At 35.1% G+C, this 11,628-nt stretch overlaps 2 protein-coding genes across 7 annotated transcripts; one reads left to right on the top strand and one right to left on the bottom strand.

Moving 5' to 3' along the window:
• The first annotated feature begins 660 nt into the window (after positions 1 to 660).
• Positions 661 to 5,591, top strand: LOC110415351 (putative receptor-like protein kinase At3g47110). 3 transcript variants are annotated; one of them, XM_021426976.2, is made up of 4 exons: positions 661 to 822; positions 1,841 to 4,438; positions 4,620 to 5,021; positions 5,195 to 5,591. In XM_021426976.2, exons 1-4 carry the CDS (start codon positions 732 to 734, stop codon positions 5,203 to 5,205), a joined length of 3,102 nt encoding a protein of 1,033 aa, XP_021282651.1. In that variant the 5' UTR covers positions 661 to 731; the 3' UTR covers positions 5,206 to 5,591. The 3 variants fall into 3 exon arrangements, with proteins under 3 accessions (XP_021282651.1, XP_021282650.1, XP_021282649.1); XM_021426975.2 differs by having other exon boundaries at positions 1,829 to 4,438; XM_021426974.2 differs by having other exon boundaries at positions 661 to 4,438.
• A 431-nt stretch (positions 5,592 to 6,022) lies between these two features.
• Positions 6,023 to 9,790, bottom strand: IQD12 (IQ-domain 12). Of its 4 annotated transcripts, XM_021427482.2 has the most exons (7): positions 9,436 to 9,726; positions 8,892 to 9,032; positions 8,491 to 8,778; positions 7,711 to 7,941; positions 7,186 to 7,317; positions 6,587 to 6,955; positions 6,023 to 6,497 (listed from the first exon to the last, which is right to left on the bottom strand). In XM_021427482.2, the coding sequence occupies exons 2-7, from the start codon at positions 8,973 to 8,975 to the stop codon at positions 6,489 to 6,491; spliced, it is 1,113 nt and encodes a 370-aa protein (XP_021283157.1). In that variant the 5' UTR covers positions 8,976 to 9,032; positions 9,436 to 9,726; the 3' UTR covers positions 6,023 to 6,488. The 4 variants fall into 4 exon arrangements, with proteins under 4 accessions (XP_021283157.1, XP_021283156.1, XP_021283155.1 ...); XM_021427481.2 differs by having other exon boundaries at positions 6,023 to 6,955; positions 9,674 to 9,790; XM_021427480.2 differs by having other exon boundaries at positions 6,023 to 6,955; positions 8,892 to 9,029; positions 9,436 to 9,724.
• Positions 9,791 to 11,628: the final 1,838 nt, after the last annotated feature.

Here is an 11,628-nt window from a genome sequence, read left to right as displayed (position 1 = left end):
AGAATCATTGGATAAAAGTATTGTTTTAATAATCATTTTATGAAATGACAACGGATCATTTCATAAGACATAATCTTTGAGTTGCAATATGGAAAGATAACTTTTCATATCAAAACTTTTGAATTGTGGTATTTTTCTTATTATCTCATAACCTTTGTGTTTAAAGATGTTTTTCCAATATGTCACTTTATCTAAAGACATACTGTTCACATGAAAAACTCACCTATAATCCAATAATCATACAGTGTCATACTATGTGACATAACTTTTGAGCTAAGATAGATTTCATTTGAAAAGATAACTTTTTATTTTGAAAATGCACCAACACAAAATATGTAACTAACTCAATAAAAAACAAAAAAAAAATCTGAAATCCCATGTTGGGTCAATGATATAGATTCAGCTATAGAATTTAGTTGTGGGAAGATTAATTACCTCTTTAAATGTTGCGTATATAGTAGGTTGAGAGAGAAAGGGACATGGACGACTTAAGACTTTTCGCTGAGTATGCAGGCCACAACTACCAGAAAACAAGTTGCAAAATGATGGAAGAATGTTTGGTTCTCTACCTACTTTTCCAAGGAGTAATTGACCTGGCAAAGGAAATTCTGAGTTCTATATATTTCTCTATAAAAGGCTGCTAAGAATTAGTGTCGAAGACATGGTTGCCGTTCCACTTACCTAAATGCTATTACAATTTTCCCCTTGTATCTAGCTTCCATTCTTCCTCAATGGGTAAATCTTGTTCGGTTAACAAATGCAGTATCAGGCATTCGACTATGCTACTTTTTCTGTTGCTAATGGCTATCTTAAAACCCACAGGTCTTCTCTTTTACGTTCATTAGGCTCTATTTGTGCCTATGTGCCTTTTTGTTATATATACGTACATTCTTTCAGCACTAATGTCCCATTAATTTGTTAGTCTTACATATAGATGGAGTTTTGGAATTCCACAAATCATTAATAATTAAGGTTGTCGAGTGTGTGTGTGTGTGTGTGTGTGTATGCATGTTTTTTTTACTTATTTTACATGTTTATTTAGTAATTAATTAATTGTATTAATTTCTTAATTATAATTTAATAAAAATCTTATAAATCCATTTGTAAAAGTTATACAACACTGATCTATAAGATAATTACGCTTAGTAAATTGTTGGCTATAAAGAGAAGAAATGAAACCAAGTTAGATATTCTTTGAGAACAAGTGCATGACATTTGAAAAGTATAGTGTACTTTTGATTCTTGAAACATATGGCTATCGTAAATTAATTAAGCTCCACTTACCTTAATAGTAATACTAATGATGCTTTTAAGTTTCACCTCAGCTCCATGACTTCTTAAATCAGAGCTACGTGGTCAATGAACCCCACAACACAAGCATATAATCAACTCCAATTACATTTACATTTGCTGTTACCTCCAAAGCAAACGAATTTAAGATATAGTAAATTTTAATGATGATGTGGGATTTCGAATGGTCACAGTTGTTGAGCATAAATCAGTCTATATTTCACATTACAGAAGGTAAGGCTAGAAAAGAATTAGTATCTAAAGTTCTGCTTCCTATCTCTGTTGTTATAAATTTTCTTATCTTCGATGCTGAAAGAACTTAAATAGCCCTGATATGATACCCTATTTGCTCTTGTTGCTGAAGCAAACACAGCCAAATGTAAAGTAATAGTGTGAATTGAAGTGGTCTTTCTTTCTTTCTTGATGTGGCTATCAGAAATGCATTTGAAGGTGTCTTGGTCACTTAATTTTTCCGTTCATGTTGCATTTGTTCTCCTCTTCTGCTTCAACCTAAAAGGTCCTTACTTGCTTGGTTCAGCAACCTTTGTAGTTAATGGAAATGAAACAGATCTAGAGGCTTTGCTCCAGTTCAAGGCAAAGATATCAGGTGATCAGCTTGGCATCATGCGTTCGTGGAACAATAGCGTCCATTTTTGCCAATGGCGTGGTGTTAAATGCAGTCAACGACATCAGAGAGTCACCAAGTTGGACTTGCGAACACTGAGACTAATGGGATCAATATCACCATTTATTGGAAATTTGAGCTTTCTACGGGTGTTGAATCTTCAGAACAACAGCTTCAGTCTAGGAGTTCCTCAAGAAATTGGCCGTTTACGTAGACTGCAAGAATTAACTCTGGATAGAAACTTCATAAGTGGTGAAATTCCTTCCAATCTATCTGGTTGTTCTAAGCTCAGACGTCTTTACATCGGACACAACCTGCTAGCTGGAGAAATACCAGCCACACTTAGCCGCTTGTCAAGCCTAGAGGAGTTAGGCTTTAGTAACAACACATTAAGTGGAAGTATACCTCCTTCCTTAGGGAATTTAACGTCTCTGGGAACAATATATCTGTCTCTAAATAGATTCACAGGGGTTATCCCTGAATCTCTTGGCCAACTGAACAATCTCACCATTCTTTCCGTGGCAGAGAACAAAATTTCTGGTACGGTGCCTTCTTCACTTTTTAATCTCTCTAATATTAGAATTCTTGATATTGGGGAAAACAACTTTCAAGGTAGTCTTCCCTCACAATTGGGATTCAATATGCCATATCTTCAAATCTTTTCTGTTAGCTTGAACCAACTCAGTGGGCCATTCCCTCTTTCAATAACCAATGCCTCGAACCTCATCACACTTCAAGTTGTGGGAAACAAATTTACTGGAAACATGTCTTCCTTCCGGAAGCTAGAAAAGTTGCAATCGTTAAACATTGCTGACAATCTTCTTGGTAGTCAGGGAACAAATGACTTAAAATTTCTCTGCTCTCTAACCAACACCACCAGCTTAGAATTTGTGGATATGAGTGACAACAGCTTTGGAGGGGTATTGCCTGAGTGCATAAGCAATTTGTCAGCTGCTATCACAGTTTTGGCTATGCAAGGCAATCATATATTGGGGAGAATTCCAGAAGGGATTGGAAATCTCATCAACTTGGAGGTGCTAGTGGCAGGAGAAAATCAGTTATCAGGTTCCATTCCCTCTGCCATTGGCAGGCTTCCAAAGCTACAATTATTTGCTGTAAATGTTAATTCTATCTCTGGAGGCATCCCCTCTTCATTGGGAAATTTAAAGATGTTAATCAAGTTGTATCTAAATGACAACAATCTTCAAGGAAACATTCCTCCAAGTCTAGGCAAATGTGTAAATCTGGTTTTATTAGATCTTTCTAATAACAACCTTAGCGGTTCTATACCTTCGCAAATAGCTGGACTATCATCCTTGTCCATCGGTCTAGCTTTGTCTTCAAACCGTTTGACTGGCGTGCTTCCCTCTGAAGTAGGAAATTTAAGAAATCTCGGTATATTAGATGTTTCTCAAAACATGTTATCAGGTGTCATTCCAAACGATCTTGGTAATTGTATAAGCCTGGAGCTACTACTGATGAGAGGCAATTTCTTCCAAGGATCCATTCCTTCATCTTTGAGTTCATTGAGAGGTCTTGCACATTTAGACATTTCTAACAACAATCTCACTGGTGAAATTCCAAAATTTCTTGTGAACTTTAACTCTTTACTCTACTTGAATCTTTCTCACAATGATTTTGAAGGTGTCGTACCAGTTGATGGGGTCTTTAAAAATGTGAGTGCTACATTCCTTGAAGGGAACAATAAGCTTTGTGGAGGCACTCCTCAGTTTCACTTGCCAGCTTGTGACCGCTTGAAACAACATAGGCGGAGATCACCTATTTCACTTAAATTAATAATTGCTATTGTTTCTGCGCTTTTAGGAGTAATTTTGGTTTTCTACTTTATCTTTGGCTTTTGGTTTAGAAAGAAAAGAAAGCGCCTTACATCACCTAATGCAGAAAATCCATGTTTAAGGTTATCTTATCAAATGATCCTGAAAGCTACAAATGGTTTCTCATCAGCAAATTTAGTAGGTACAGGTAGCTTTGGTTTCGTATATAAAGGAGTCCTTGAAGAGAACAGAACAATTATCGCTGTTAAGGTATTTAAACTTTTGAGTCACGGAGCTTCCAGGAGTTTCATGGCTGAATGTGAGGCCTTGAGGAATGTTAGACATCGAAACCTTGTCAAGATATTGACAGTATGTTCTGGTTTGGACTATCAAGGCAATGGTTTTAAGGCTCTTGTTTATGAGTTCATGGCTAATGGAAGCCTAGAGGATTGGCTGCATCCACCTGTTGGCATGAATGAGGCAGAGGCAGCAAAAAGCTTAAATATTTTCCAGAGACTGAATGTGGCAATTGATGTTGGTTGTGCATTGGAGTATCTTCATCATTATTGCGAAACACCAATCGTTCATTGTGACCTCAAACCAAGCAATATTCTACTTGATGATAAAATGGTTGGCCATGTGAGTGACTTTGGGCTAGCAAAATTCATCACATCAGACGTGCAAAATAACACTTCAAGCCTGTCAAGCTCCCTAGGGTTAAGAGGAACAATCGGTTATGCTCCGCCAGGTAAGTAGATAGATTAAAATTTTCAATTGCATCCATAGTTTTCATTCAAAATCATAAAAGGAGAATGCATTCTGTTAAATCAATATCTTATTTATTTTAAAATAATGAAGAACTTTGATATGAGAAAGCTATCCGAATCTGATCCAAATTGATGCTCTTATCTGTGACAAATGAATTGCAGAATATGGCTTGGGAAGTGATGTGACAACATATGGTGATGTGTACAGCTATGGCATTCTTCTGCTGGAGATGTTCACAGGGAGAAGGCCCACTGATGAAATGTTTAAAGAGAATTTGAACCTTCATAATTTTGTAAAAACAGCGTTGCCAAATCGAGTAGCTGAGATTATAGATCCCATTCTTCTTCAAGAAGGTTCTGGAGAAGAAACCATGATCAACAATACTTGCAAGGAGAGCAATCTAAAAGATAACAGGCATCTTTTCTACTTGAATTCTATATTTGAAATTGGAGTTGCCTGTTCTGTTGAACTGCCTAATCAACGAATCTGCATGACTGATGTTGTTGCTGAGCTTTGCTCTATAAGAGAAAAGCTGCTTCCAACTCGATCATCAAGACCAACAGGTATATGTATACTGTTTTAAATTCAAGTAACAATAACATACAACTCATTATAAATTTTTTGAAAAATTTTACACCTTTTGCAAAATACTAAACCCATGATATGTCCTTGTCTAAGTGCTAATTTAATATGAATCCTGATAGTTTTTAAGGATAAATACTTCCTTCATCTGCAGGTACCAGGTGATACTTTATTGGCTTGTGATTTTGCTCCACTTTTTGATTGGTATTGCATTTACAACAAAACTCCCCGGTGCAATCTGTCCTTCAAACAGGGAGAAAGAAAAGATTATCATTGTCTCAGCACAAGAGGTAACCATCCCCTTGTTTTCTGAAGGATCTACTCTGGAAGAATGTTGGATTTAGTTGCAAATTCTAGTCGTTGTGCCTACCATTTGTGTTTAATTCACTGCAATTGAAGATTATATATGTAATATGTTATGTTTTCTGAGAAACCAAATCTAGAAGAATGTTGAATTTGAAGTTCTCATCTTGTGTCTACCAGTTCATGAATAAAATTCAACCTCTAGTGTTTAAAGTTTCTTAGATGAAATACATTTTTCTTGTGTTTTAGATTTTGTGGAGTCTAGCAGTATCAGCAACTTTCATTCCAGTCTCATCTTGTGTTCCTGTTGTTGGAACATTTTTACAAAAAATATCTGCCGGAAAAATCGTATTTAAAAATTATATCTATTGAAAAAAATAAAAAAATAAAAGACTCACGTCTGTTGAGAAAAACCAAGAGTTCGTTATTGAGACTGAGCATTTAAGCCTAAAACAGTAACAGCTTTCCTTCCTTTCTCAAACATTCTGTAAGGTTTCTTCAATATTATTTTGCAACAGAAAAATATTATAAAAGTGTGATAATCTTGTCATATTCCGGTGAGTGCTCAATGGATTGACTTCGTCAGTGCAAAACGCTGTCAATCATTAAGTTTCATCGTATTTTCGAGATTTATATATTAGTAACTCTTTTGTACATTATAAGTGGAGACAAATAAAACTTTAAGAATGATAACATTGATACACGCCTTCAAGCTAATTTTTACATTTTCCAGTTCGGTGTTTTAACACCTACTGCACTCAAGGGGAATTTTACAACTAACTGCATAAGAAACTTCTTTCAAAGCCAAATCTTTCATTGCACATTGTTTGACACAAAACTCTTCCCATAACAACCCTTTTTCCCATTAAAAGAGAAAACGTAAAAAAGAAAAGAAAATAAGTAACAAACAAACAAACGAGTATCTATATACCTCATTAAACACTGAAATGAACTTTGCCAGAAATGAGATTTTGTGGATTCACCAAACTACTACATGCCAATCTGACAAGAATAGCTTCACAACGGTATAAGGTCTTGCCTGTAACATGAAGCTGTTCTAGCTCTTGCATGTCTCAGAGCTAAAAAGTTAGCCTCAGAAAGCTTTGACAACTCAGTCAAGTCGATACCTAGGAAGACTGCTCTTCTCATTGATGCTGAATGGTTCACAATTATAAGTAGACCAAAAAGAAAGTCCGCCCTTGTATGGCGTGCTATAATCAAAGCAAGTATCCAAAAATCCTACCCGTTGCCTTGGCGCGCTCATTGACCTCGCCTTCGCTTTTGCAGATTCTGTTGCAACCATATAAGTAGGAAAAGCTGGAGAATTTGCATCTCCAGATGCACTCTGCGGAACCCGACAAAATGATCTTCTTGGAAACAGAAGGGATGAATTGAATCCTTCCAGCGTATCTTGCTTTCTCATATTTTCAAATCTAACATGAGGTGGACCATGTGGTTCCCAGGTACTCAGATTTGAAGGTACATTTGGTTTTAAAATCATCACTCTTTCCCTTTTATTTGCCTCAGCATTTGCTCCTGGTTCCATGAAGCTGCTGCTTCCAAGTTCTTTGCAGAGCATTGATTCTTCTATCATATGAGTATTTGCCCTCTCCTAAAGAAAAAGATAAGGAAAATAAGCGTCAGTTGATCATGGAAAAAATATAAGGATATATACGCTTCAGTTGATCATGACAAGCAAAACAAAGAGAGGAAAAGATATGCAAAAGCTTGCACTATTTGGAAATAGAATAGTCACTAAATGGAACAATAGGCCTTTGTTCTTTTCGTTCATCCAACAACAGAAAGAGGCCTATCAGAAAACATAATATGCGATGAAATTACCCGATGAGAGTATGAGTATTTCTTCATGCGCTCTCTTTTGGCTATTGCCTCCTGCCTTCTTAACCATATGGCTTCAAAGTCTTCTTTAGCAAGCACACTGTCATTCCAACTCTTTTGACTATTGCATTCATGCTGACCATGACAAAATGTTGAGTGATTGAACAAAGGTGCAGAATTCAGAGACCAAGTCCAGACAAGGTAAACATGCAGTCATTTTGTACATGAATGTGTACAGAAAATGAACAACAAAAAATGAAGCTTCACATGATATTTTATATTATGATGGAAACAATCATATATTTAAGAAATAGTTCACTGGAAGATGAAAAAAAATATATGAAATCATACTCACCGTGTCCAAACCACACATTGTGAAGATAAAAGCTCTTGTACAAAAAAAAATCACAAGAAAATACGGTTAACTTGAAACTGTTGATTATCGTGACTTATTTGATCCCCAAATGCATTTACAAGATAGTAAAAGAATAGTGAAGAAGATAGCTTAACTTGAACTGTCTAACATACTTTAACTTCCTTCTCTCGCACTTCATCTTTGTGTATGAGGTTCTGTTTTCTCCTGATGTCTTGACAAATTACTTTTGTCGTAGAAGCACTCTTCTCCTTGACCTCTGGGTACATTTTTGCACCAGATTGCAAGCTCTTCATATTTTTCATTGCTTGACGTCTCACAGCTTGGCCACGAACAAGGGCTTGGAGTTTCACCAGTCCCTTTAGTGCCTGCAGTGCTTTCCTTGCCTGTTTCACAGCCACTTAAAAATTAAATCAGTCCAAATTGAACAGCATGTAGAGGAATGACCATTGATTATTTCTAGAGTTCAAAATAACCTTACATAAATTTTGCTAAAGTTGAGCATCAAGGAAGCTGGCTGGTTAAATTTTCATTAAATCAAATGCATTTCAGCTATGCAGCTATGCCTACAGAGTTTTGGTTACTCTTGGAAGGGTTACTTGGTAAATGAATAACCTTTAATTATTTCTAGAGTTTATCATGCCATAGATATTTCTCTTCATTATGACAGAAGTTTATCAAGTTGGTTACTCTATAATTTCAGTTGTAGGCAATATAGAGCACCAATTGATTTCAGAAGAGGTAGCAAACATGATGAATTTAACTTTTGGAAAATTAAAGTCTTATGCATTTGTTAGAAATAATTGAGATGTATATTCACCTTCTCAATTATTACTGCACTCACAAATGAATGCAACAATTACCATATTTAAGGTACAACATGAGCAGAAATTATTTTAGAAAACACAGAACAAAGATTTCAAAGGTAAGCTCACCAGATATGCCCGGAAAGCACTCTGAATCTTAATAGCAGCCAAGTTTCTATCCCTTGTTGTGAAATGATGGAAAGGCTTGGAGGCACCTGCAAGACGGACAACCTCAGCTGCCGCTTGGGCAGCAGCAACTGCAGCCTCAGCTGCAGCAGCTGTCGCAATGGCAACATTCAGAGCATGCTTTCTTTGTTCCTCTGTTGCTTGACAAAATGATTTCTGTGGTGCTGGAAGTGCAGGGTGATATTGCTTAAGCTTCAGCCTTCCAAAAATCCATCTCCATCTCCTTGATTTCTGGAAGGAACAACCCATGATTACACACACACACACGAAAAGTACCAAAAGGATCAATCAAAACTATTATGTGGAAAGGGGGAAAATAAACAGAAACAGTCATGTTCATGAACCTTTTCTGTTTTTGTTTTTGCATCAGAAGTGAATGTCTTCTTCACCCAACCAAACCAGCTCCTTTTCTTTCCCATTGAATTCATGGAAGCATTTTAATCAAATTCATTGCAGAGCATCTTTTATACATGAAGTCACACCTACTGATTGAGAAGAAAAAGAAAGGTTAAGTATAGAGGACCGCTAAAGAAACTGAATAAAGGAGGGCAGTTGAAGAGAATTAACTATCAGAGAAGCCAAAACACAACTTCAAAAAGTTTTCATTTGACGTCTATGAATGAAATCTAAACCATCTTGGCAATAACCTATAAGCACCTACATCTCCAAATCTAACCCAGAATCCAAAAGGGAAAGAAATCAAGCAGTTATTCTATCAAATAGAGAAAGTTCATCAAAAATAGGAAACCTCTCAAGTTAAAAAACCACTGTAAAAAATGCATCAGAATATTTCAAAAGTCCTACTTCTCCATAATATAAAAGATCACTACAGAACCGAAAAACCCAGAACAAGCTGAACCAAAAAAATATATAATGAACAAGACAGACCTGAATTCCTTGTTTCATAATATTGAAACACCTCAAACAAACCCACAGACAACCATCACCATATATATTGATGATGATAATCAAAGTGGGTCAGTCCTCTTACTTTCTCTATTGAATTTGCAGCCCTGAATATATATAAACGTTGCCTTGTTTTTCAACAAGAATAATCACATGCTGATGGAAAAGCAAAAAAGAGTGGACTTGAAACAGAAAAGAAAGAATGAAGTTTTTGCATTACCACATCAACTCATTTCCAATGATGTGGCAAATGCAGGCACTACGACCTCCTCAAATGAATCATGACTTAAAGAGCAAAGTGCATTTTCCCTTTCTTTTTTTTTTTTCTTCTCTTTTCTGTTCCTGTCCCAACTGTCGCCATCACAACTGGCCATGACCTCCTCAAATGTCTGTTTTATGGAATTTACAGACATCTCCTCAGTTCATATGCTTCATTTTCGTCACGTAAATTCAGCACATTGGACCATCACCTTTTGCTAGATGATGGTAACTCGACCCCATTGAGTTCACGTTTGCCTGGTGGCCTATTCCATGCATTCAAACTCCCATGTTACATGTTAGTTAATTAGTCAATTAGCCAATTAGGTTGCAGATTTCCAGCATGGCCCAAAGACTGTGTTGGAAATCATCTTGAGAATTTATTCTAGTCATCTATATTAGTAAATGAAGTGATGATTAATCGAATTGGGAATCATATAAACATTTTTAATTTAAAATTCAATTTTTTTTATTTCGTTCTAACTTTTTTTCTATAATAACGTATTTTTTAAATAAAGAGATACATACATTTATTGTTGTGAAATCAAATACTAAAAAGTCGTGATATTATAATTAAGATAACAATTTTTTCATAAATATGTTTGAGGTGTTTCCATATGCCTAAATCAAATTGCAAAGAACATAATATGGTATGGCATTAGAAAGGCAACAGCAATAGAATTAAGTGAATGAATGGAGTGAGATTGTAAGATTATTCAAAATCCATTTTCCATGTAATGCAATGTTACATTCAGTCTTTAGGATGTAGACTTAAAAGACTTTGGATCCAACTGTCACAGCAACTCCTGAATTTTGTAGGGGAAAGAGGAGCTATAGTTGTTCTGAAAATTAATTAAGTTGGTTTAAGTCAAACAAGGAGGCCCTAAAACTCATATTGAATTCAAAGTTATTTGAATATTAAATGTATATATCCCTAATTAAGTTGACAAAACAATCAAATATATATCACATCATTATTTTACATATTGAAAAGAATAAATATATAATTGTAATGAAGAATGACATACATTGCCAATAATATGGTATAATATGTAAACATAAGTAAAATAATATCTAATAATTTATTTATTTACTTATTGATGTATGACCTCCAAAACATTTGAAAACTTTATCGAAGCCATGCCAAAAAACCAATGGGGTGAGACCATTTTGTTCTTTCAAAACTCGAGAATATTCAAATGATCAATGATTTTTTTTTAAAAAAAAATTATACTTTTATCGTTTGTGATTATGATAGAGTATTTATTTGTTGTTTGAAAATGTTGATATTAACAAATATAATTTGGTGTAACGTGGAGAAACAACCAAAGAATATATGCTTTCCTTTCTAAAGTTTGAAAACAAAATCCTCAAATACTAATTAACATGCATTTTATATAAAATAGAATAAGTTATCTATTTTTGGAAAATTTTATTTTGATCATTCAATTTTAAAAATAACATGTTGATTACTATTGTTGTATAAACGATACATGCTTAATGATCTAACTGTTAAATAGTAATGGGTTTCTATTTGGACATTCTACAAAAGGATGACATATCAAAAGGGTGACAACAAATGCATCATTATATATACAGCTGATGATCAAAATATTATTTTTTGAAAATTTAGATGACTAAATAGATAAATTTATTTATTCTTTCTTAGATTATAGTATTGCAAAGAGAAAGCAAAAGGAAGAAGTGAAAAGTAGTGTTCTTTCAGGAGGGGAAAAAGAAAAGAGAAAATCCTTGTTGTTGCACGAAAAATGCAGCATCTTTTTGAGGGTAATGTGGCTTTGAATCAGTGTGGAATGGCCCCTCAGTAAAGCAAAGCCATTGCCTAATTGACCTGCTGTGAGTTGTCCTAATTACAAACAAGGAAAAGGTAGCTTTTGAGCTGTTCAAAGTCACAAC

This window comes from Theobroma umbraticum, unplaced genomic scaffold (assembly GCF_002168275.2).
Source record: "Theobroma umbraticum cultivar Fairchild unplaced genomic scaffold, ASM216827v3 scaffold_147.0, whole genome shotgun sequence".
Classification (NCBI taxonomy): domain Eukaryota; kingdom Viridiplantae; phylum Streptophyta; class Magnoliopsida; order Malvales; family Malvaceae; genus Theobroma; species Theobroma umbraticum.
The sequence above is the reverse complement of the archived record's forward strand: the minus strand, read 5'-3'. Positions and strand labels throughout refer to the sequence as shown.